This window comes from Pagrus major, chromosome 5 (genome assembly GCF_040436345.1).
Source record: "Pagrus major chromosome 5, Pma_NU_1.0".
Lineage (NCBI taxonomy): Eukaryota > Metazoa > Chordata > Actinopteri > Spariformes > Sparidae > Pagrus > Pagrus major.
The window spans coordinates 10775292-10801750 of NC_133219.1; the positions used below are offsets into that span (position 1 = coordinate 10775292).

The 26459-nt window shown below is 43.4% G+C and overlaps 1 protein-coding gene across 1 annotated transcript in view; it reads left to right on the plus strand.

The window, feature by feature from the left end:
* kiaa0825 (KIAA0825 ortholog) overlaps positions 1 to 26459 on the plus strand; it is a 127545-nt gene that overhangs the window by 52584 nt on the left and 48502 nt on the right. Inside the window, exons 20-21 of the mRNA XM_073466732.1 lie at positions 2221 to 2376; positions 3870 to 3964. Of these exons, the coding sequence (XP_073322833.1) occupies positions 2221 to 2376; positions 3870 to 3964 (251 nt within the window). The remainder of the gene's footprint in view (positions 1 to 2220; positions 2377 to 3869; positions 3965 to 26459) is intronic.

Here is a 26459-nt window from a genome sequence, read left to right on the forward strand (position 1 = left end):
GGGGCACTATGGAGTTTTGGAAAAGATTCAAAATCAGAATTTTGATATTTACAATATTAATGAGGTGATTATACAAACTCAAAAATATTTATTTTTTCCATAACTGAATAAACAAGTTGTTCTCAGAGGAAAATAAGGTCCCCAGAACACTATTTGAAGCTAGAAAGGTGGCAGGGTCCGCCAAATATAAACAAGGTAAAACAGTATGAAATTGTGTTGTCCTTTAAGGTCAGTTTGTTTATTCAGTGTATTCAGTCATGAAAACGAAGACAGTTTGTTTATTTAGTTTGTTTGGACATGAAAACAAAGAGAGTTTGTTTAGGCATAATAATCAGTCAATGAAGATCATTCTCTTCTGATTAAAATGTCTTCCCTTAAACTACATAGTGCACCTTTAAGTAGCATAAACTAAAAATATCTTAAAAGGGAGAATTCCTCCTGCAGAGTGCTATCAGAAACAAACTGCATCACAGATATTCTGTTCAGAGGTGAAATTTGAGTATGTTTGCACCATTTTTATTGTTTCATATATTCTTTTCTTTTTTAAAAATATATGTTATACCTTTTGTTTCTTTGATGAATGGCATTCAGAGTGGAAGGCAAAAGAAGAATTGCATTGTACAGGAAAACCTGTTTTTAACTGTGCATATGACAACTGGAATGGTACTGCGTACCTCTGCCAAGGCCCAACAGTCCCCCTAAATTCAGTAAAGCCTCATCCAATATCAAATAAAACATATTTAAATGCTCTAGAGCCTGATTTTTATTTGGATCTTCAAATTGTACTCACCCATAGGTACCAACCACCTAAATATGTGTTTTTTTTCACTGACAAATGGAAAAAAAAAATGTTGAAAAATGCTTTATCTGTCTATGTTAAAGAAACCCAGATCTGCAACAAAAGTTAATGGGGTCTATTCTGGGCTGAGACCCATCCTCCATCCAAGTTTCGTAGCAATCTGTTCAGCAGTTTTTGTGTAACCTTGCTTACAAACCAACCACCAAACAACAAATGGACATAGGTAAAAAACATGACCTCCTTGGTAGAGCTAATTAACAAACTAGCACATACTGTACAATATTCTGTGCAGATCATATGCTTGTTTAATGAAAGTAATGCACAGTGGAGGACCTTTAATGATTATCACAGCACAGCATAAATACTGAATGTACTGTATAGGTGTTGGCTAAACAGCTGGGTGATGCTAAGTTTGGTTGGTGCTCATCTGATTCTAACTGACATGGTCCTCTTATAGACCGTCTATTAGGACACAGTGTGGAATAATGCAAACATAAGCACCATATATATATATAATGCTGCTGTTAAACATAATGTTGAGCTGTTGAGTCCATGAGCAGCTTTAACTCCGCGTGGCTATTGAATAAAATGTGAATGGGATTCGCAAGTGGGCTCTGAGTTACCCTCCTAGCAGCTCGAGTATCTCTACCCAGCGAAGGTCGAGGCAAGAACACACAGGTCAGGGACAGAGTGGGCCGGTGGTGAGGCGGAGGGATACGAGGTTCGGAGGCCATGTCAAGCTGACGGATGGGAATATAGTGGATTCACATGAGGATGCCCATGTACACACACTGACAGAGACATACACAAACTCATTGCTTTATGCTGTACATTTTGCAAGACGCCTGTACAGTACAACAACCACAGCAAAGGTTATTGAAACAAATGTGTACTGCTATCCTCAAAACCCCCTCTGATTCTCCTTTTACACATATCTGTATTTGTTTCTGTGTTTTCATTACTCTGTTTATAAGCAGCTCTGATTAATTATACTTCTGTGAGGCTGATCATTGAGGGACCGCTCTGCCCATTACTGTGCTTGTCTGGAAAATGTGCAGTGTAAAACCTGTCTGAACTTGATTAGTTTGTGCTTTTGTTGGGTCAGTCGAATTTGAATGAATGTGAAGTTATTATTATCAGTATAACTAGTGATAAATAAATATTGCAAAAGCAAGAAATGTTACAGATGTCAGTATGCTGTGTGCTGAGTGTCTGTTCTGCTGAGCTTTCAGTTTGAGGAAGTTTAGTTTACTTGTAAATAACTTTTTGGCCTCTCTCTGTTGGTCTCATAGTTGGTCAACCTTTTTCTTTATAGAATATTTTCTGTCAGTCTGTCAGTCATAATATGTACTTTTCAGCCTTCTTCCTTTCTGTCTCCCTTGTGTTTCTACCCTCTCCCTCACCTTCTGTCTCGGATGCAGGAATTATTAATGTATAAACTAAGTGGAGGCACAGACTCGCCCAGTAATCCTTCTCACTTGGTGAACTTTGACCTCGGCTCTGAGAGTCAGGGGGACATATCCGGCTTCAACCCGCTCCACCAGTTTGACCACATCGGCAGGAAAAAGCTGGATCAGGTTTGTGAAGCATTTTTTTTTTTTTTTTGGTAGCAAATCATGTATTTATTATTTATTTTAATAATATAAAGTGACTTTCATATTCCAGCGATTACTGGAGCTTCTTGGTGTCTTCAGACTTTGTGCTGTGTGGGTGTGCTTGTGATGTGCAGGGCGGAGTCGCTTTAACTTCCTCTCAAGGCCAGAAGCTTAATGTTGAAGGTTAGGAACTGTTTGAGTCTCTAGTGAACTGGATACTGTGGCAATCTCTGAAGCTGCCAGGTCTTTTCTGGGGCTCGGCTTTCCTATTCTCCATAGGTCGCTGCCTCTTCCAGGCAGGAGTTAGGCTGGCAGGAAGAAAAGAACACTGAAAAGGTGAAAAGATAAGAGAAGCTTTCTGTTTCATAAAAAAAAAAGAGTAATGTTAAAGGAGAGCGCAGTCTTAAAGTGCACTTCTTTGGCGCTTTGAACCGTGTACCCTCTTACCCCAAAACTTATTCCCAGGAGTGCCACCATGATGTTCAGTTAATTGTTAGATTTTTTCTCCATAAAGGGGATAAGTCGCTACTGGTAGTTTCAGTTCAGTGCGAGAGTTGCCGGCTTTCTCCCCCATTTCCCTCCTACTATCAAGGGAAATACCGCTGATATCACACAAAACAATCAACAAAGGCTGGTATTTCCTCAAGTCAGGCGTGTGTGTGTGTCTTTTAACTTTTTAAAACGAATCAGATGTATATATACATATGTGATCCCCTTTGTAATGTAGCTGTGTTGCCGCTATTGTCTTTGGCACACGTTTTTAATCCTAAGACCTGTTTTCAGCTTATCACAGGAGGCTGCATAGCTTTGCATAGAAACACCCTATTAAGAGAATGATTAAAATGCCTTCTCCGCTTCAGGTGCCTGTGTTGTTTGTCAAATAAAATGGAGGGAGGAGGAGAAAAAAGAAGTTACATCCATCAATCACCTGTGAGGAAGGAGCAGAGGGGGCGGGGGTGGATGGATGGAGGGAACGAGTGGAGTTCTCCTCCTTATGTCAATAAAACTCAGCCTGGAGTTAAGAGTGACATTTTGGCAATCAAAGCAATCTGATTTTTATTTGCTTTCCCAATATGGTGCTGGTGCCAAGTGTGTTTGTGTGTGTGCATGTGTGTGTGTTTTAAGAAAAAGAGAGAGTAAGGGGGAGAGATAGAGAGAGGGGGGGGTTGGCGGGGTGCCATTGAAGATGGTAAGAAAAAAAAGCAGCGCAGTCAGAAGAGTAACGACTCCCTCCCAAAATTGATTTATCTTTCTATAAATGATGGCTACATCCCCCCAAATGGATTTATAAATTAATTGCTGTCTTATTGGAATAAAAACCTTCTTGTGCGGACATGATTGATCGCCTGGTGTCGGTAGCCTGCGCTGGGGACCCCCCTCCTCCTTTGTTAGTGGGTCCCAGCTGGAGCGGTAATGCACTGATGGTATTAACCCTGATTAATAACTAACAATACGCTATCCTCATACATCAACAGAGTGCCGTGGTCGACTGGGCATGGGACTGGCTGAGGCTGCTGCCAGGCTATCAGGGCATGAGTCAGGTCACCTTCAAAACTCTGCTGGCCAACAGGTAAAACAGTCATTTCACTTGTTACACGTGCACTAACAGCGGTGTGTGCACACATGCAAAACCGCAAGTGTCTTTTTGGGTTTTCATGTTTTTATTATGATCCTCACAGGTGTTTTTGTTTTTGAGCAGTCTTTTGATGAAATAAAAGCCCCGCTCCGCAGAGGCATGTGCTGCATCAGTAGTGTCTTTACCTGTGCAAAATGAGCCGTTCACATGGGACTCCCGAGGCAAGTTTCCCTCCCCAAATTCCCTTTTGAATTAACTTTGGCGTAAGCTTCAGTCATTGGGGATCACATAGCCTCGCTGCTCTTCATTAGAGGTTCAAACTTCCACTTTGTTCAAAGGCCAAGGGCTCCTGTGGCTGCTACAATGGAGGATGAGCTGTGGAAAGAACTCTTTGGAAAAGGATACTGGAGTGCTGTAATAGGCTGTGTGTGTTGAAACATGGAATACTGTCTTTGTCAATGCACATGCACGTGTTTGACTGACTGTCCTCATGAGCAAAATGATTGCATATTTTGCTCTTCGTGTACTTTTAAGGCCTTGAAATGATCAGAAGGTAGTCAGAGATGGAAAAAGAGTGTCTGGCTCAGATCTTGGTGTCACCTGATTGAAGAGTTTTTTGCCCAAGTCCACCTCTCCTGCCCCGTCCTCCTCTTCCCCCCCTCCTCTCCTCTCCTGCTCTCCAACGGGCATAAATATTTATGCAGGTATGTGACACATATTAGATGGCAATACTTCAGGCTGTTCCCTGTTCTCCATTCACAGCTGTCACGCTGCCAGCTATCAGGGAGCCATGGGGCTACTGCACCTTGTCTCCACGCCTACGCCCAATCCATTCTAAATCACCGCCATTGTAACACACACACACACCTTTCTAACAAAGGGCAAGCTCTGCATCTGCCAAGGACACGGGTCTAATAAGGGTGAAGTACGCGGCTCTGTGCTGCGCTGTGACGAGCTTTGTCGCCTTCACGCCTCTACCCCCTCTTCCCACACACACATACACACACATACTCCATTCTTCCTCCCCTTATACGCTGCTTTGTTGCATGTTAAAACAGATACTGTCATTGCTTGACTGAGCCAAATTAGTGTTGGGGCATTCATGAATAGAAAGTGAATGAAGTTGATATGAAGTCAGATAGGAAGAGAGAGAGATTGGACTGGCAGTTTGAGATTGTGAGTGACATGGAGAGAGATAGAGGAGTCAATACTGACAAGGCGCCAAAATGTATGAGGAACGATGGGAGTGGGAGGGGGGTAAAGGTTATATAATTCACCCTAATCTCACAGTATCAAAGTGTCTGAGATTCTGCCATTTGCCTCATTAGCCTCTCTTTGTTGGGCCAGAGGAGCAGATTTCATGGAGGATTTGGAGAATGGCTTTGGTTCTGCCTGAGACGCTCGCACAGAGCAGGAAGTTAGTTTCACGGCTGGCGACATGTAAGCTGTCAAAGTTTTCCTCAGATCCATCTGCGACTCAGAAATATCTCTCAAGCTATAGAAGACCATTCACGGGATAAGCGCACTGATGTCGGATCCACTGATCCATTTGTTAGTGCAGATAAGGATAATGCTCTCTGCATAGCTGCAGACTCAAGTGCCCTCGGCTCTTTGCACCAAGGCTCCACAACAATTACTCTTTTACTGCCTCCAGTTGCTGGACAAACCACAGGATATAATCTTAGACACTTGACAGAATTAATAGTAATGACGTTGTCTTATACTGTACAAAAACACCTATCATTGAGACCTTGTGATGTTCTAGATGTTCCATCTTATAAGTTTTAGTCACCTTGAATGACTTCCCTCCCCTGTCTACAGCCAGTTTTTTTTTTCCCGCTCCCTGGACTGTGTGAGTTAGCAGCGTGGCCCATTGGCCTCCTATATATTGTTACAGTGGCAGGACAGTTATTGTGCCCAGGGTTTATATCACATTCTAATGGAGCAAGGCTATGAGTTAAGGGCGGTAGGCTTTTACACCAGGGCTGTTAAATCACTGTTCAGATGACTTCATTAGCAGAGCAGGACACATGCTGAGACACTTGCGCTTGCACACACATAAATACACACACACACACACATACGCTTTCACCCTGCTACCTTGACGGTGTAACATCGGGGCCAGACAGGAGGGAGAGTGGATTTATACAGGTGTGTGTGTCCTTCTTTGTCACCTGTCACTTCAGTTCCCTCTGCGCGATGGCTCATCCATCATCTGCAGATTGAGCTTTTCAGCAGAAACCAGACTGATTAATACTACCCCAGGACCCCCAGGGTTGACTGGCTGACTGGTTGACCTGGCTTCCTGGCAGGCAGGAGGTTTAAATGGATAGATAGACTTGTGGGCGGGCTAACATTTTAGCCTGCTCGTATGCTGGCTAAATTGCTGACTAACAGGTCGACTAGCTTGGTTAGGTAGTGACTGGTTGATGCAATGGATGTAGGAAGCAGTGATTAGTGGAACAGTTGAGGAGGTTTAATGGTTAGCCTAGCCTTGTAACTAGCTTGTTGGTCTTTTTTGATAAATGACACGTCTCAAAAATAGATTGATGGTTAGATGATGGACCAACTGACTGGAAGGAAAGCCGATTGGCTGTTAGCTGATGGCTAAAAGCAGGAATAAAAAAACAGACAAAACAACGAAGAGTAAAGTAATGACACAGACTTAAATACACAAGGGCTAATGAACAAATGAAACACAGAAAAAGGGCAGGGAAACAGACAAAGACCGTTTGTCAAAGACCATCTAATTAACACAGCGTTTCTTAACTTAAACCATATCAGTTAGCCTACACATTGTGAAAGACACTAACGTACTGTTGAATAAAAGAGCTAAACTGCAGAAAGACCACATTATACTGTATTCAATAATCAAGGTTCATGCGCAGGCCTCAATAGCACTACAGTACATCTGAAATTTATATCAACCAATCTGATATGTATTCCCTCATTTCCTTCATTACAAGTCTCTAGCAGCTTTAAAGAAAAGTTCCTTTTATAAAGTTTCAAAATCAATGACATTTCATATCGAGATTAAATTCGTACTTAACATTTGACCTTGAACAACTTGCGCACCAAGGGTTTGTGTTAATTGTCATGATCTATTGATTAAAATGTCCACATTGCCTCACTCACTGACCTCAAGTTATGAGCTGCCCTTTGTTTTAGAGGCATGGTGTAAAAGTATTCACTAATACACCTGATACTGAATAGCTTCTCTTCAACTAGTGATCTATGAATGGATAACTGCTTCGTCCTTGGTCCGTCTTTGAGTTTCTCCTTTCTATAGTGAAGAACTCTGTCACAGCATATTTGTGTACGAAGCAGCCAAACGCAACTCAACTCTTTTGTAGGTTGGCATTTATGGACGCACTGATGGCCCTTCTCTTCCTTATTTGAACTCTAATTGTGTTTCATGACCTGTATGAACTGAAGTGTTTCTTTTACATCCAAAGAATAGGATAAAATAAAATAAAACGCTGAAAAAAGTAAGAGTCATCTGCCAAGGTGACTTCTTGAGACACTTTTCTTGTGTCTGTATGTCAGAGAAGGTCCTCTGACCTGGTTGATAAGAGGTAGCCAAGTATGAGAGATGAAGCTTCATGTGTCACAGGGCAGCTCCTCCACTCCATCAAAAGGACCTCATATCATCCAAGGACATTCATGCTTACAACTGCAACACAGGTCGGGGGACAGTTTCCTAAAGCCAGCCTGGGACAATGCAAAGACTTCATACAATTGCCAACAGTCCTTTTAAAGTTAGATTTGCTGTGGCTTGTGCTTTTTTCACAGCTAATATTCTGAGTAAGCACCCTTACTCATGATTTTATCTAACACACTGACAGCAAGAAAGTACTTGCAGCATTGACCCACAGATTTGGTAGCTTAATGTGGTAAGCTACACTGTAACTACTGAACACTAAAGCATTTCCTCTGCATTGTTTCATTGTTGCTGTTACCCCTCAGGTCCATAACAATAGCAGTTTGTGGAAAAATGCCAGTCGGTGGCATTCTCTTGCTTGAGCGGCTCCTTAAATTGCGGCGATAGACGCTTGTGCTTTCAGGAAGTGGGCAATCGCCATCTGTTCCCGGGCTCTGCCATATGGCGGGCCTTTTTCTCAGGGAATAAAATAAAAACAAATATGTCAGAATGTTCGTCTTCCTCCACGGACGCTGATCAACCTGGGGAGAAGCTGGATCTCAGTGTGTCTGGATTAATGGTCTTACTTTACGCTTCAGGGAATGAGGGAGTGTGTGCTTGCGGTTGGTGGGGCTTGTGTGTATGTGTGTGAGAGTGCATGTGCATGCCTGTGTAAGGGTATGCACATGCTAATGCACATTTATGTACCTGGAAGTATTTCTGGAATCATTTATCAGACTTAAAGGGCGATGTTACCATACCATTTTGAGCAGTGGGTCGCCCTATTCTTGGAAGCATTAAACAACACAGGAGGAATGAGCTTCAAGGTTAGCCAGAGTGACATTTCATGGCTGCCGCTGCCAAAGAAACAAGAAGAAACGCTCTCAAGCCATCATCAGACTCGCCGTCTTGCGAGGCCAGAAATTCAAAAGACTTGTCACTTTTGAAAATCAGGAGAGTGTGATGTGTCATTGAGGAAGGGCTTCTTTCTTCTCTCGTCGATCCCCTTGTGTGTGTCCCCTCCGCTGACTGACAGCTTGGGATGGGAGTTTGTGTTGGTGGAGACAGAATACATCTTTTGTCTGCTTGGTTTTACATGGTGTGTTTTGTCTTCGCTACCCCTGGACAGCACTGACACATTGAGGTTTTCATTAGCCGTAAGCAGGTGGCGGAGGAGAGGGACGAGCTTGTGCGCATGAGCCTGTTTCTGTGTCTGTCTGTGCGCGTACTCATCTGCACTGCACCAACTTGTATACTGTATGCATATCATGGAGGGCGTACATGTGTCTGCCTGCATGTGCGTGAATGTTCGCTCTTATATTTCGGTGTGTGTGATATTTGGAGTTTTGCTCCAAAGGCGAATAAATCAGTGATGCCTGGGATAAGGCCGTGGCCCCTCCTCAAACTGCACAGACAAGCTGAGAGGCTCATTAATCAAACGGCCAGTCACAGATGTGATGGCTTCCACACAAACCGCCAGCAGACTGTGAAAGTCACATCCAACAGAGTCAACTGTCAGCCAGGCAGGCAGGCAGGCCACACTTTTCCTCACCCCCCTCTCTCTCTCTTTCCCCTCTGTTGTATTTATCTCTCAGTCTGCCTTTACCTCCTCTCACCTCCAGCATGATGCCTCGGTGTGATACATCTGAAATATTTGTCTTGTCCCTCTAAAACGATCTGCAGGGTCGAGGCAAATCTATCTTCTCGCAGAGTGGTCATGGTCAAGCCATTCTAGGGACACGAGGCATCAGTCATTACGGCGTGTTGCTCTGTTCGCTCTCCTTACAGCTGACTGTACTTTGTCGTATAGCACAGTTTGCTACAAGTTGGCTCTGTCTCGTAACAAAAGTGGACGATTGCACAAACGTCACCTTGAAGGGCTTCTATTTGGTCGAACTACGGATTAGCATAAATGTAGACATCAGTTATATCAGTAGCATCAGTGGTGTGTGGGTGAGTGTGTCATGTGGTGTGTGTAAAAATAGGAATCAATAAATAATGTACATTTGGAGCCATGGGGTCTGGCATTGTGGAGGAGAGAGCACTTAAATACAGATGAGCCATATGATACAGGTGTGCCTCATCTCCTCTGATGAGCCTGGCCTTCACCCCGCCTACAAGCATCCTGGAACACTACCTAAAGATACGTGTCCACAGGGGCGTCATTTGACTCGAGGGTACGCAATGCTTCCCAGCTTCGCATGCTTCACAGAAACAGGCTACACCCTCTGACAACCACGAAAAAACACTCACTGCTTGCACCTGATTTACACCCATTTTGCGAAATGCCACGCTTTGCTGCCAGAATGCATTGCGCGGCTGCTTGCGTAGACAATGAAGGGGAAGCATGGAAATGATGGATCCTGTGGACACGTACCATAACATAAGTTTCAAAAAAAGACACACACCAACCAAAACAGAGGATAATCCCAGGGTCGTCACAAGTTAAACATTATCTTTTTCTCCAGCTTTGGCTACCCAGAATGTTTTGTAACCTAAGTAATCCTAAATAATTCGGTCATTCAGTGAGAATTTTGCTTTGGTCCGGCCCAGGAATACGTTTGAGTTAAATTTGAATCATGGATATGACAGGCATGTCGATACATACTGTGTCCAGCTTTCTATGCTGACAGAACATTTCCTCACCTGTAATTTCCACTGTACAGAACACTCAGGGGTACATTCAGGGGTAAACGTGGATGCCTCCTTCATGGAAATGCACTCATGTGAAAATGAGTTTTTTCATCTCTTTCTGGCTATTATATCACATATCATATTCTAACCATTTCACTGCTGTAATCTCCACTCCCAAAGGGTTTGAATTGTTAACAATAGTGGCAATAATATCACTATTCACTAACAGAATTGTCAGTGCACAGTGCTTATGCCACAAGGCAATCTTCTTCAACGGGATTATCTGGTTTTCCCTTGTGTATTGTGAACTCTCCCGCAGTTTAACCTGACCTCTTTTTCACAAATATTGCCATTTTATAAATAATTTCATAGCATAAATAGCACCTCTGATTGTTCCAACTTTCAACCTTGGATGGGTAAATGGTTGGAGAGGCTCTGTAACACCAGCGCTAGATGAAAATGCCACTTAATCTACTGCAAAGCCCTCCAAGTATGGAGAGAAATGCTGGATGGAACAGGGACAAAACAAAGCCACCCGTTCCTGATTAAAAATGGCAAGTCCCAAGGCTCCTCAAATACACTGGGGTATTTGATGGTACAAAAATAAAGACAGTACTCCACACAGCAATAGAAAGCTATTCTTTTGTCCTCAGTAATTGTGGTGGAGGGGAGGAATTTCTGTTGTTACATTGCCAGAATTTTGAGGATGACACCAGTTCAGTTGGAGCCTCACAAAGCTGAACTACTCTCTTGCAAGATCACTTTTGCTACAAAGACCTTGAGAGCAGCTATTAAAACCAGGTTTTTATAAATGTGAAATGAGCTGTGATTCAGTAACTTTTTGGCCTATTTAACACTTTTTTGTCCTCAACAACAGCCTGTTTTTTCTAGTGTGAAAATCAGAAGCAAAGACTCATGACGGCCCAGTGAAGGAAGGGTCCATGTTGATGTTAAAGTGAAGTGAATTGAGGTCCTGGTCTATCATCTTTTGTATAGCCTACTTAAAATTGAGCTTTGCCATATTAAATTAAGTGAAATTGTGGACGGAGCCTTGTACAGTAATGATGGTAAAACATTCAATATCACACTTGTAACTTTCAGGTATTTTGTTACCACGCCTGACTTTGCTGAAACTTTTTTCTCAGAAATTCTGCTTTGTCCACTGGGTATTTGTTTTTGTCAGCTCTGTCAGCAAAATAATTCCAAATTTCGCCCCTGGAACCGGTTTTGTCAACCAGTTTAGATGGACTGGGACTCAGTTAAAGACATGGCGGACTGTTTGACGCCGTTGCCATGTTTCCTGCTGATTTACTGAGTTGACTTTTTAGCTGACTGCAGCAGTCCATTGTCAAGAGCCAGACTGTGACCGTCTGTTCCAGACCATCATTGTGTTCTTCTTCTTCTTTTTTCTTACTACTCCATGCCATGTGCCATCTTTATTCAAACTCTCTGGAGGTGACACTGAGTTAGGCTTTTAGCTTGCTGAATATGTTTGATGAGTGTGTTGAAGGATTAAACTGTTAAACCCAATGTTGAGTGGAAAAAACTAATAATACTGAGTCAATACTGCAGTCAAGAAGAGCTGTGCTGCATACACTCATGGTGGTGGTGTTGATATTGCTAAATATTGAATGAGTTATAGTAGTTTAACGCATGCATCAACAGTCGTATATGTATTTGTATATGTTTGTGCTGGTGCACCGCTGTAGCACAGGAATTGAGAGATCATGCCCTTGTAAAAAAAAATAAGTATAAGATCTTAATTTTATTTCTTGCAGCAGCCAAATATCATAATCATGTATTTGTACAAGATTTTGGGAAGTCTTTATATCCGTTCAGTGTAAGTCACTCTCAAACAGGGCATCAGCTGAACGTCTGTGTATGTGTGTGTGCTCCCGTCTGAAGCTGTGTGACGGTGAGGGTTTGTTTTGGTGGTACATCACGAGGTTGTATCCTGTCGCCAGGCTCATTAGCCCGGCGGCGGCGCTCAGGCTGCCCCAGCCAATCGCTGCTCTCAGCGCAGCTCTGCCATTTGCATGTGGTCCAGGAAGAGATAATTAGAGGGATCTCTGCCTGTCACTGTTAATCTGGGACTTAGTGAAGGGCTGTGACGCCGACATGCTGATGGACTGACACACACGTCTGCACACACACAGTGTGGTGTCATGCCCGTGTACACACATTGGCATCGGACGCACGCCAAGAGCAAACACAGTACCTGCACACACACACACACACACACACACACACACACACACACACACACACACACACACATACTAGCATTATGCACAGGCAAACACACATGAAAACATGCTCATGCATACACACAAACACTGTCTCTCTCATGTTTCTTGACTCTGCTGCCAAACTGACATCTTTATTAACTCTCTTTTTGACCCGTGGCTAGTAAAATTGTCTCTTTCTCATCTTTTTATCTCTAATTCTGTAGCATATTCCACTAAAATATATCAGAGCTGCTTCTCCATTGGTATGTGAATGATAGCATGTTGACTCAGTGGCTGTTTACACCAGTTGTACTATGCTGTTGACACAGGTTTTAGATCCCTGTTCAGATAGACTGCGCGCTTGTTGCTTCCCAAACAGGCAGAATGCTCGGTAAGCCTTTTGAACAAGCCCAGCTGTCAGCCCTATATACTTTCACACACACACAAACATTGATACGCACACATCCCGACAAACATGTACATGTGCTCAAGCACTGGCACGTCCCCAGCCACACACGCCGAAAACACACAAACTTACTCACACATCGCTGATTGGCAGGCCTCCTGTTTCCCCATAATTCCGACTGATTTATCCAATCAATCTCACTTGGAGAGCTGCTAAAGCGTTGACTAATATTAAGAGTAGAACATGCGACAATTAAAACATCCTTCAGGTAATTACAGAGCTGGTTTAGCAGCAAACAACTGAAGCATTTTATACATTCAGCTTGTTGCCTGTGTGTTTTATTTGTACCTGTTTGATAGTTAATCGGAGGAAATGAGGTACATCTGTGAATGTTACCGCCTTTAATGCGCATGTCACATAATATGTAAAATACCATATCATTAGATGAATGTGTCTATGCAAATATTGACTCTGCTCGCCTAATTGAAGATCGTAGACAGTGTTTCCTGCAGGAGAAAATCCTGTGTTAAAAGCTGGATAGATGTTCTTGTCAGCGCCAAAGCCTTTTTTCCACCCAAATGACAGCTCGTCCTTTTTGCACACTGTGGGACTGTTTAATGGTGCATGTTGAGAGTGAGGGTGAGCACCGCTGCTGACCTCATTCGTCCTGCTCAGTGACCCTGTGTCACCACTGATGACACATAATAGTTGACACTTGACTTTAGGGGCTCTTTAAGTGCCAAGAGTTCTGGATTCATATTCTAATGTGGTCATCTTTGTACTCTGCGCCTCCACCTTTTGTCCAGGAGCTCTCTCTACGCTTGTTCCCACTCTTTCTTTGCCTTTCTTCATCACTCTCTTTCTCTTGTCTTACAGACCTATACACACATGCAATCACACACACACAGACACACACACACACACACACACACACACACACACACACACACACACACACACACACAGACACACACACACAGACACTAACACTTAGACCTACTCAGACACACTCTTGCTGAATTGAAATAGCCTGTCCCGCCCCCCTGCCCCTGTGCCATTACAGGTAAGCACAGAGGTGCACTTGTCCTGACACTTGTCTTGACAAATCTATAGACAGCCTGAGCGGACACTCCAGCTGGAATCAAGCTTCGTTTTTTCAACCTCTCCTCTCCTCTCCTCTCCTCTCCTCTCCTCTCCTCTCCTCTCCTCTCCTCTCCTCTCCTCTCCTCTCCTCTCCTCTCCTCTCCTCTCCTCTCCTCTCCTCTCCTCTCATCAGTATCTTCTTTTATCTTTACATGCAGCATGTTTTCCTGCCATCACATATGCCTCCACTTGCTAGACCCCATAAATATTCAATATTACAGTTAGGGTTGGGTATTGTTTAGATTGTAATGACTCAGATTCAGATTGTGCTTATTGATTCCTAAACTGATCCCGAAAAATCATTGAGGGCAAGCCCTCATTTTCAATGCTGTCGAGAGCACAAAAACAGAATAGGTGCAAAATTGTGATAACAAACAGAAACAACGAACATAATCACAGAGCGAGTAAACCGAATGGGTACATAAAAATTAGAACAGATAAGAAGCAATATGACAGAATACAAATAAAACAGAAAAAAGTGCTGAAATTATGATAAGAAACTGCAAGCAAACGAACAAGACAAAACACAAAAAAAAACAGAGGTGCCTAAAAGATAAATGGCAGACAACCATACAGGACAGCACTTAGTCAAAAACAGTGACATTCAAATGCTGAGTAGTTTGAAATCAAAGTCTTAAACTGACCTATAGGTATAACTGTATCAAGTTTAAATGTACGTTGTAAATGTTCCAAGTGTATGGAGCACTGAAACTGAAAGCAGTTTTCCCAAATCTAGTGTTTTCTCTGGGAACTTGGAGCATTATACAATCACTAGAGCGTGTTGAATAGCGACTCTGTGACCAGTTTAATAAAGAGCTGATATACATCAAATTATAATTTGAGCACACAGTTTTGTTTGAGTCAGCAAAAAATCCTAAGTGAAAGTGTACTTATTTTTAGCAGATTTAGGCAGACATTAACCAACCCAGTAACCGTCATAAATGTTGGAAATGTACGGTTCTGCAAGGATATGTTGAAACTTAATTTATGTTGCAACTTTAATGTTCTTTAGGTTGTGACAATGAGAAAAACAGAGGAAAGATCATGTTTTGGCATAAAATACCAGTTTTGGTCACCAAAAAGACAGCAGGCGATATCCCAACTTCTGGTTAAAAATATTCAATTTTTGTCACCACAAACACATTTGGAAATTGTCCCAAGGTCTCCTTAAAAATATCTAATGAATTCACACTTGTTGAAACTCAGTCTCGAGCTGTGGTCACCTGCTTGGCAGCCTTCTCGCCTGTAACTCTACCACCATCCCCTTCACCTCCAGATATGACAGCCAAGTTATAAACATGTAATGTGAACGTGATATGATATGATATATATCATAGAGATGTCAATAGGGTACATACACATACAAATGTGAATCTATCAGTGGTTTGCAGATACTAAATTGCCAACCTTTTATCCTGACGACTGGGTTGTCATAACAATCATATAATATGCTAGAAATAACAAGGTATCAGATATGGTAAGAACATATACAAAAAAAGACTTTAACACTCTCCATGTTGCCATGCTCAAGATGAGTGATGGCTGTTTTACAGTTGGATGAACCAACATTATGCCTTTAACAGGGTTTTTAAAAACCATTGCATTCTTACACCATGCTGCAATAAATGCTTTGGCATGTCATTCCGACTTCCTCCCTTGCGTGATATCATTTTGATATCATGTATTTTGATGTATTAGTGCTGTTTCCTTCAAAGCCTAGCCACACTTTTTAATGCAACAGTAGCCACATCAACCAGGTTAAACAGATGCATTGACGCCTGTGGAACCGTTGGCGAAGATGGCAGCCAGGCTTGGGGAGTAACGGAATACATCGAACGGGATTACGTTAATCGGATACCAAAACAACGTTACTGCAATCCATCCAAGTAACAGATTATTGTTTAATATGAATATTTGTGTATTGATATTTATTCTCTCTTGTCTTCATTTGCATATGTTTGGTAGTGAAAGTAGCGGGGGTAATCAAGTTACATTACTTTAATACTGTGATACTTGGAATAGGTTGCTCACTACATTTTAACAGGAAATTAGTATGTATATCTGAATACATTTTTTAAGTAACCCTCCCAACCCTGATGGCAGCGCGTAAGGTCCAAACTTCATTTTCAGGAGTCAAAAAGCGCGTTCCTGGAAATTACAAATTCAAAACCTGTTACCCAGTTGCCCAACCCTAATTATAATCTAAGCAAGATCAACATATACTGCAAGTGTGGCGAAAAGATCCGGGCAAATGGTGTGTGCTCTCGTCCTCTTGCCTCCCGCCCTGGATTTTTGCTCTGTTTCTTTCAACCCTTTCTCCTTTTACCTGCACCGGCTCCCCCTCTCTCCTATCTTCTCAGAGAAACCATCATGGGTCATGTTTTTCTGAGTCTTTGATCATTGAGTAGTCTTTCAGTATGTTGACTACAAGGCCTCTCACCTCCCCAGTGGTTGTTGCAAAAGAGGGGGCACACTTATCTGGCTCCTATGATGTTAATGGTTGAAAGCATTTGCTGATGTTGAAAGCGTATGCATGCGTGTGTGTGTGTGTGTGTGTGTGTGTGTGTGTGTGTGTGTGTGTGTGTCCACTCAGACATGATGAAAGACTCTGTTAGAGCAGTAGTTTGTGATCACGTTGCAGCTACATTGTAGTTATGTTCATAGTTGGTTAAGTACAACATTCTTCGGTATTCTACTGTGTAAGACTGACTGATAATCATGTGACACGTCATCATTAGGGAGAAAAAAAAAAAACCCTCAGCGCTCAAAATTCTTACATTGTTTTTAAACAGCTTAAAAGGTTGAAATTTAGATCTCCTACTACCTCGAGCATTTCATCCGTATCTATTTGTTCAGTTATTGCATGGAAAACTTCCCGCACTGTGCTATAATGGGTTTGTCCTCAGGGCACAAACTCTGGTTCAAATAGAAAAAGCCTTTTTTCCCCCCTCAGTCTTTACACCTCATGTGTGTAAACGATGGTTGGGTGTCTGAGAGCTTTGCCGCTCCATCCAACTGCAGAATTCTCCCCTTTGTAAGATGCAGGGGATGGCCTTGATGTGACAGCTTGCGATGTTAGCCCAAGTTGTTTTTGACAGAAGACAAAGGAAAAGGGAAGGAGGGGAAAGGGAAAAAAAAGAAACATAAAGGCAAAGTTTGGGAATTTTTCCTCATAGATGAATTGCCTTTGCAGAAATCAATTCTCTCTCTCATTTCTCATTGTCTTGGAGAAAAAAAACACACATCTCTGTTTTCCTCTGTATCTTTGCTTTGTCATGACTGTTAAGAACAGTCTGTTTGATTGAATTTGCCACTGGAGACATTCAGTGATCTTGATGGATTCTCTGGATGCAGGACGTAGGCATGCTGGAAGCATCTTTTTTAGATGTTTTTTTTTTTTTTTCTTCCTTATGACATTACGGAAACAGGGCTACCCTTTACAGCAGACTGAACGGTGAGTGGTATTATTTGACATATTGTACTGCTACATGCCAGTCTATAAGAATGCCAATGACAATCACAGGAAAGGACATTTAGATTACTGTCGAGCCTCCCTGTCCTGTCTCTTCCTATCTGGACTCCTATCACTCCATCTGTTCTGTAATCTGTCTTCTCTTCATCTTGAGTTTGTAATGATGAAAAGCTGGTCAGAGGGGTATATAGCGTCTTGGTGTGTATGTGTGTGTGTGTGAATGGGTGGGTCTTGTGAGCCTGTGTGTAAGCGTGTGTGTCCAGTATCCCTGCCCTCACTGAGTCAGAATGTGACCCTTGGGCTGTACCTTGCAATCAGTCAGCCTGCCTAGCCCTCCTGTCTGAGTGTTCCTCCTCCAGCCCTTTAAAAGAGCCCTTCTTATCACCGTGTGGTAGACCTTCCCTCTGCCCCTCACTGTTCTCAAGGTTAGCCTCACTCTGCGGCCTTTCTGTTTCCGCTATCCTTCGTATGCACCTTACTGGTATCTATCCACGCTCTGCTTATTACACAGTCTCATAAAGGAGTCTGGATCTCGGAGGTTTTTACCCTTCCTCTCAAGGTGAGCCTCTCCTGGTGCTCTCCGTGTAACCTTTCACCAGCTCTCTATACAGCACTTACACACATCTGACAAAAGGAGTGGACATTTTAAGGTGGCTTGGCTCTCTCCTCCCTCTCATCCTCACTTTCTTTCAAGGTGAGTCTCTTCCTACTCTCGTCTTCTTCTCTTTCTCTTTCTCTTCTCCAACTTGTCGCCCCATGCACACACACTCTCATTCTAAGATTCTTGAGAAGAAAAAAAAAAAAAACACTGTGAGTTGGGCCGCACTACCGTCTCTTTTCTTTTCCTCATCTGCTGTCTTGGAAGGCCTTCCCACCTCATGTGTAGGGTCTGTGGTTTTGATGCCCACACGCCTGGTGGAGAGGTCAAAATGCCTGCGGTAATCTCAGAGCCTGCCAACAGTAAAGACGTTTCAAGGAGTTTCTCCTATATGTACACTATGTCCAAGTCTATCTTAGTGTATGTGATACAATAGAAGCATTGCTGCGACCAAACATTTCAGAATACTTGCCAAAGAAAAATGCAACAATGGATAAAATGTTCCTTTTGATTTTATGAATTTATTGTATGGTTTGGTTGTAAGTTAGTCTTTCCTCAGCGGGGTGTTGTTACTGCTGCGGTGGATTATAGGAATACAAATCTGAATGTTTTTGAATAATTGTGAAGATGTTTGAAGCACTTGAGGTGAAAACAGTGAAAAAAAACCACAGCATTATTTTGCAGGGAATCCATGTGCTCAATTGCAAACAAAAAAGATTGGATTTTTTGTGGGTAAAAATATACAGAATAAATAAAGAAACATATCTCTGAGCCAAAGAGTCAGACACCAGCTCTGTCTCCTAGATATCATGTTCGAGTGCTCTTAATTCATCTTCCCTTTTCCATTTCAAGTAAAACATAATTACTGCCTGAATTATGGTGTCGGGAAACTTATCAGAGGAAGTGATTTTGAAGTTTTGTGTGCACACATCTTGTAGGGTGGAGGTTGTGGTGAATGTTGGGCATACAAAACACATGAGTTTGACACAGGAAAGAGGAGTTCTCACCCTGTGGTTAGGTGTAGGCAACATAAGCACTTTGGTTGAGATTAGGGAAAGACCATGTTAATGTCTTTTGTGCTTCACTGTCAATGAGACTATAATTTCTCCCTAACCTTGATAAAGCTGTGAGTGTCTAAACATACTCATAAAAAAGTTTGATCATGTTGTATGTGCTGTGAGGAAGAGTAGCTATTTGAGGGAACTTGAAAAAAAAAGTTGTCAATGAACATTTTGCAACTTGGCCGATAATTTAATTGTACACAGTGTTTGATGTAGTTGTCAAAAATCTGTTTTTTCAATAAATATTGATTATGAATATCTGAAACAGTTCAAATATTCATTTGTCGATACACAGTCGATGCAAGACCCGCAGCCCTGCAATACGATGTATTTTAAGCCAAAATACGTTATGCAAGTTGTCATGTCCTCTCAGGAAATAACCCGGAGTGTGGAGGCTGTGTGTGTAACATTAGTGAGGGTACGAGGGTAGAGAAAGACCGTGTGTGTGACGGTGAGCATAGGGTTCACAGTAGCGTTATAGAGGTGAACATTCCTGTGCAGTGTGTGTGTGTGTGTACAGTTCAGGCTGCTTGTCAGTGAATAAGTGCTGCTCCTCAAGACCAAAGACGAGCCGTTTCTTGCTTGCAACCTACTGGTTTAAGTGAAGGAGCTCAGCCAACTTCAACCCCGGGTCACTTGAGCTGGACTACCAATTAGCTGTTCTCATTTGAGTTACAAGACCCTTCTCCGCCGACCTGATCCCCACTTGGCCAGGCATAGCTGCTACATCGATATTTTTCAAGGTATTCTATCAAAGTTTGAAACTCCATCATTGTATATATATGATATAACATCAGAAAAGAAAGAAATATAACTTGTTGAAAACCCACTTTCTACTTACATAAACGTGTCACTTGACTCACAGCACTGGATACTGTTGGCTCATCACTTCCTCTCGAGGTGCTGGCGTCCATGCAGTGGGAGGCCAGTGTGGAATGATATCTGTCTCTCTGTATCTGTATCACTGAGAGCAGATATGGCTGATATCTCTGTCATCTCAGCATCTCAGACCTGACAGCACCGATCATAATCACTCTCCCTCCTGCTCTCCCTCCTGCTATCTGTTTTTCCTCCGCATCGCAACCTAACCCGTATAATACACCAGGTGTATCTGTGTATCTTGTTTAGCGTTGCACCTCAGTCTTCATATCTTAACAACACCTCTCTTCCACGCAGTAATGGTGCACTTTGGGAATATACACTATATATGCAAAGGGAGTTGGTGTTGGGAGTGATTCTGCTGTTATTTCTGTACAGGGTTGTGTTGGTGTGTTTGTGTATGTGGGTAGGTGGGTGTGTGTCAGAGAGCATTTACAAAGGGATCAGCCCTGGGGGTGTCGATGCATCGCTGCAGTGGAGGGAGAGCAAAGGGGGTGGAGGCGAGCTAGTTCACAGCAGATGTAGCAAACAGCCAACTAGCTTGAAAACCTCGCCTCAATTGGCTCTGCACTGCACAGTTCAGTACTTTATTTATTTATTTGGGTTGGGGGGCAAATGTATGTTCAGTGGCGTTGGATATCAGTGACAGGAAGGATCAAAGAGCGACACCACAAATGAAGCTGTCAAAGTGGCCCGACAGCTGGGTCCCGAGGCGAACATCCCTCGCTCGCACATTTTATTATGATCGCAGTGAAACCTCACAGCAAGAAGGAAAGAGAGGAGGAAAAAAAAAAGAAAACCATCATCTCCCCGACCAGAGAGAAAGAAGAAGAGACAAAACGAGCGCCGCTGTATCATTGCCGTCCATGATGGAATGAATTATGAATGTGTGGAGGGGATTAGGAAACAATGGTTGAAGTCACTAGGATCCTCGCCTAGTTTCCTCACCCTCAGCCCGGCAACTAATTAGCACTTTCAACACCAGTGTATGATCTCATTAATGTGATTTCTGCTTATGTAACGTGCATGCAGTCGCGCACGCTTACATGCAAACACTCGCGCACACACGCAGATTGCAGTGTTATTACATAAAGCAAATGAACGTGTGAGTGAAAATGTATTGTTTGTTGTCTAGCTAATACAGTTAGACTGATGAATCAAATGTTTTTCCAATGTTGAGAGTGCGGTAATGTTGTATGTTTAGTCGACAGTGCCGTGTAGTGTTTAGGGGCATTTACAACAGGCTTTCCCCTTATGTCTCGCAATTATCTGAGCAATTTGATAATGTGTGATGAATATCATCAGTCATGGTATCATAGTGTTGACGGGTCCACTGCAAAGACAGTTACTGGATAATTTCTGTACTGCCTCTGTAGGGAAAAAGGAACATAATAAAGTTCACACTGGTGGCACAAATGTGTAATGTTTTAAAAGACGGGAATATAATTTTTTCACATAATTGCATAGTCTATTTGTATAGTAGATACAATTCACATCAGCTAATTAGTATCCACACACTGTGATATAGGGAGAGGGGGAAAAAAAAGAAGGGGGAGGACGCAGGGAGAGGGTAAGGGTAGATAATTAGACAGAATTAAGCCATCTCTTTTAATCTAGCCTCTGAAAGAAAGAGAGGGAGAGAAAGAAAGAGAGATGGGGGTGGGAGGGTGGGGGTTCTGGGGGTGAGGCCTACACATTCACCCCTCTGCTCTCTCTCTCTCTCTCTCTCTCTCTCTCGCTCCCTCTCTCCCTGTCTGGCTGAGGGTGTGAATGTGTGGGAAAAGAGGGGCCTGGTGCCTTCGCCCCAGCAGAATGGATCAGCTTGTGTTTCTGAGGCTCTAGAAGTGTCCCATTGTCATGATGTCACTGCAACTCAAGACAGCTGACCTCTGACCCCTATGGATTCATGGCAGCCCACCGCAGCACTGCCACACCCCCACAACGCCAAAATGGCCAGATTGCCGCTGGGTGCCCACTAGGGGGTACCCAAGCCTTTTGCTGTGGAATTTCGAGGTGCTTGCGGCTTTACGGTGAACAACTCAGTAAATTTGCCAATGAATCCGTCCGTCTATGTCCCCCTGATTAGGGGTCCTTTCCCTCGCTCTTTTTTTGTCTTGCCTTCCCTCAGTCGCTCTGCCATCTCAGCCAACCATGGCTCTTTCTCTCTCACTCTCTCTCTCTCTCTCCCTCCTACACTCGTTGTCTCGGTGCCCATGAATATAGCAAGCACCGCCAGATGTCGCAAATACATCATCTGAGGGATGCGGTGCTGATGGAAAAAAGTCAAGGCACGTACGAGTGGGGGATGTGAGCCGACTTGAGCTCTCTGAGCGATTGTGTGCATGTGTGTGTGTGTGTGTGTGTGTGTGTCTGTGTGTCACTGTATGCCAGCATTCAACTGTGCACGCGCGTGCGTGTGTGTGTCTCTGCTTTCTGTCGCGCGCGTGTGTGTTCGCGTGCACCTGCGTGCGCGTGGGTGAGTGTGTCCCTTTTGTGTGCGTATGCATGTGTGGAGGTCACAGCAGGTCAGCATATTGTCCCTCAGATGTTTGATATTTTATGTATAAGAGGGTGGCTAGAGCGAGAGGATAAGCATGTTCCTGACAGAGGCATCTCTCCGCCACAATCCGCCACCTCAGCAATGTAGAGCCCAGAGTCAGATCAACAATGGAGGGGAGGTGCCTTATACCAAGAGAAGGCTGATGGGAGGAAGAGAGAAAGAGAGAGAGAGAGGGGGAAAAAACCTAGAAAACCAGGACCGCTGCTGCCGCCGCTGCTGCTGCTGCCGCCGCTGCTGGGGCAGACGGCTGTGCAGCCTGACAGCTCTGTTGCAATAAAACGACTATGATTACACACAATATTGTGTTTACATATGCAATGTGCTGTACTGCATGCAGCAAGGCACATCATAAACATTCAACAAGAATACATAAAAGCTTACTCATCTACACGGACCAAAGGAAAACAGTCGACATGTAGTAACGCCAAACCCACACAAGCTCTTATAGTGTTGCAGGTGTGTGTGTGTGTGTGTGTGTGTGTGTGTGTGTGTGTGTGTGTGTGTGTGTGTGTGTGTGTGTTCATGCGTGCGTGTGTGTGTGCATGCGTGCGTGTGTGTGTGCATGTGGGGGCCAGTCGGGCCAGGACGGGCAGTGGCATCCTCAGATCAGCCTGTGTCGGGAAGGAGATTCCCCAGAGTGGAGCTATCCCAAACAGCACTCTTCTCTCTTTCTCCTTCAGGGGAAAAAGTTTACTGCCAGCTTGCTTTTGTAGTCGGCCTCAAAAGATTTGCGGCAGTCAGCATTAAAAGGCACAGATCTAAGGAGACGCCTCCAACTGAAATACCTACAGAGGAAGGAGAGAAGGAGGAGGAGAACGAGAGGGGGGCAAACTGATACAAACATTAAAGACAGACGTTAAACGCTCCTCTTTATATTGGCTTTGTACCCCAACAACAATAATAACAACAAAAATCCCAACCATCATCTCACGGTGCTTTTTTCCTGCTCGTGCTTTGATTCCTTCCTCCTTTTTTTTTTTTTGGCTTTGCCCTTTTTCACACTCTCCTATTTGTGTTCAGTTGTTGAAAGGTTGATTTCTTTATTCCCTTCTGCACACAAACACGCGCACGTAGGCTGGTTACCAGGGTGATGATGTGGCGGATGACATCATGCCCTGACTGTGTTGTATAGTGGATCGCGCTCTGGCAGGGTTCATGGGATGGTGGCGTGGGCTGGCACAGCTCTCCTCGCTGTGCTCCCTCCATCTTTGCCTCTGTTTTCTCTCCCTCTCTTTCTCTCCCTGCGTCTCTCTGGGCTCTCAGCATTGGCTTGTCCGGTGCGCCTTGTGTTCCCTGGGAAAAAGATTAATTATTCAACACACAGCCTCAATTAAATTTGAATTCGGCAGTTCAAGTAACCTTTTAGCATGGCACATTTATTATTAAGGCAGATGCTTTGGCCCTGTTTGGATATAGAGCTTATCGGATTCTTTCAGCCCCTTATCACATAGGCAGTTTACTTGTGATGGCTGTTAGGCTCGGCCTTGGCTGGGCTGAAATGCAGTGGGATATGTCCTCTCAAACAGCGCCTGGTAAACATTTCAAACTGTAAATTTCCTTTACTGAGGTTATTGCAGTATAATATATACTGAGCAGCATAGTAGTTTTACATGTGACTCATGCAGAGAAAGTGTGAGGCTAGTGATGAGCTGCTTTCATTCAACTTAGATTCCAGCTCGGACTTCCATCATTTGAAGAGGCTATCAAACACAGGACAGGATGTCATCTTGACTTGCATTTTCTAGCATAATGAATTCTTGGGAACTTTGGAGACTTCATCACCAGTAGATTCTTTCTTTCTTTTCCGTCATGTTCTTCTTTCATTTCCCAATTCCCCTGCTGAATAGAGCCGAGTTGCTGAATAGAGCCGAGTGGCATGAGCAAAATAGGAACTTGATAGTTTCAGAAGAACCCAGAATAGACATACAGGGAAAAAATTAATCAGGTTTCATCATAGGGCAGACATACACACTCTCTGCTGATACATATTTGTGCTCCATGACTGCAAAGACTGAGACATGAAAGCATAAATGCTTACATTTATGCCCGCAAAGAACAGCACGGCAGAACGCAACACAACAAGGAACGACAAGAAACAGCCTTGACGGTCCCTCTCAGTGATCCCCCTCCCCCAGTTCCTGTCTCCCCATTTCTCTCTTCCTCCATCGGAGGAGGTGGCGCCTTTGTCAGGCAAGAGCACGAAGACCTCACAAAGCGAGGGAAGATGTCACAACAAACAAAAACAGCATAGTAACCCACCGAAATCTAATCAGGAGCCATTGATTCATGCTCTGAATGGAGACTGAGTACCTTGAGAGTAGCTCATCCAATAAGGCCATAGACAGCAAGACAGGGGCCTTCACAATTCAGCTGTATAGTTCCCTATCATTCTGTGCTCGCCTTTAGACTCAACTCTGTCAACTCAAAGATGATACAATCATCACTCCACTTCAACATTATAGGTCCTTTTTATTTCACTAATACATCTGTACGCTTCAATCAATGATTTTCTCGGTCTGATCCGATGTATCGAGTAGTTAGTTTATTTGGAGTGTACGCAAATAGACTTGCTCGGCGGATGCAAATGAGTCTTTAGTGCTTCAGTTACTCTGATTGTCCTTATGAAAGATGCTTCAGTCGAGCAGTTAAGCACAAGGTAAACCTTTACTTTGCAAGTTTCCCTTGGGTTTCTTTTCAGTCCTAAAACTTGTGTAGAAAAACACACATTTCCCAGTGGCATTATGTGAATGGCAGTGACGTGCGGTGAGGTTCACGGCTGGTGAGGCACTGACTCCATCAGAATCAGATTTACAAATATATAAACCCAACAGAGTAGATTATTCACCATTTGAAAGCAAGGGCTGGCTCAATCTGTGGCAGCGGCAGCTAGTAGTGGCACTTCCTGCCTTTCATTCCAGTTGCCGGTGTCTGAGGCAGTCACTGCCCTGCCACGGCAACTGCTGCTGTTATGGGCATTTGTTTTTATTTTTCTTTTATAAAACAGTCGTCAGTCTTGCATTAGACTCGCTGGCAGTAGCATTTCCATTACGTGATTTCTGCATTAATTTGGTTTTCTTAATTCGGACACACTCACACACACACACACATACACATGCACAGCGGCCCGTAACATTAGTCTGAAGCAACCTTTCAGCTCCGGTGTTGGTCTTCCTTTATTTATTACCTCCTGTTTCGATTGAAAGTCCAGTTTAGAAAATTGTTTGAGCTTGGATATAAAATCCTCCATTGTAAATCCAGGCGGGGCGAGAGGGGGAAAAAATATCCCTGCACGTTGACTCGCTCGTAACCATGGACTCTGAGATTGTTGCTAGCTCGCTGTCACTCACTCTGCAGCTGCGGAGTAGCATTTAGAATTTCTGGGCTCACGAGTGCCCCCTACCTTGAGGCAAGAGAACTGCCTGCCTCACCCAGTGCCTCTTCACTGCCGTTGTAAGATCGCTGAGCACACGAAACAGGTTATACACATATATTATATACATCAGCTAAACTATGGGAAGTCAGGGGGGCATATATTAAAAGTGTTTGAAACATTTGATTGGCGACATACAGAGAGACAGTGACACGCTCTCATTGCATGGCAGAGCACAGTTTGTGAGGGATTGCGCAATCCAAGGTGAGGCTCAGCTTGCTGCTGCCTCACCGTGCGTCTCTTGCCCTTATTTGAACGGAAATGCGAAAATTCAGCGATTTTTAATAAAAAACAATCCAAATTGTTTAAGTTAAATGGAAAATTAGTTTATAGTTCAAACCATTTGACAAATATAACCATTTAATTTATTTGTTTATTATATATTTTATTTTTTCCATGATGACAGGTGAGGCTCTGCCTCCCCTGCCTCTCCTGACC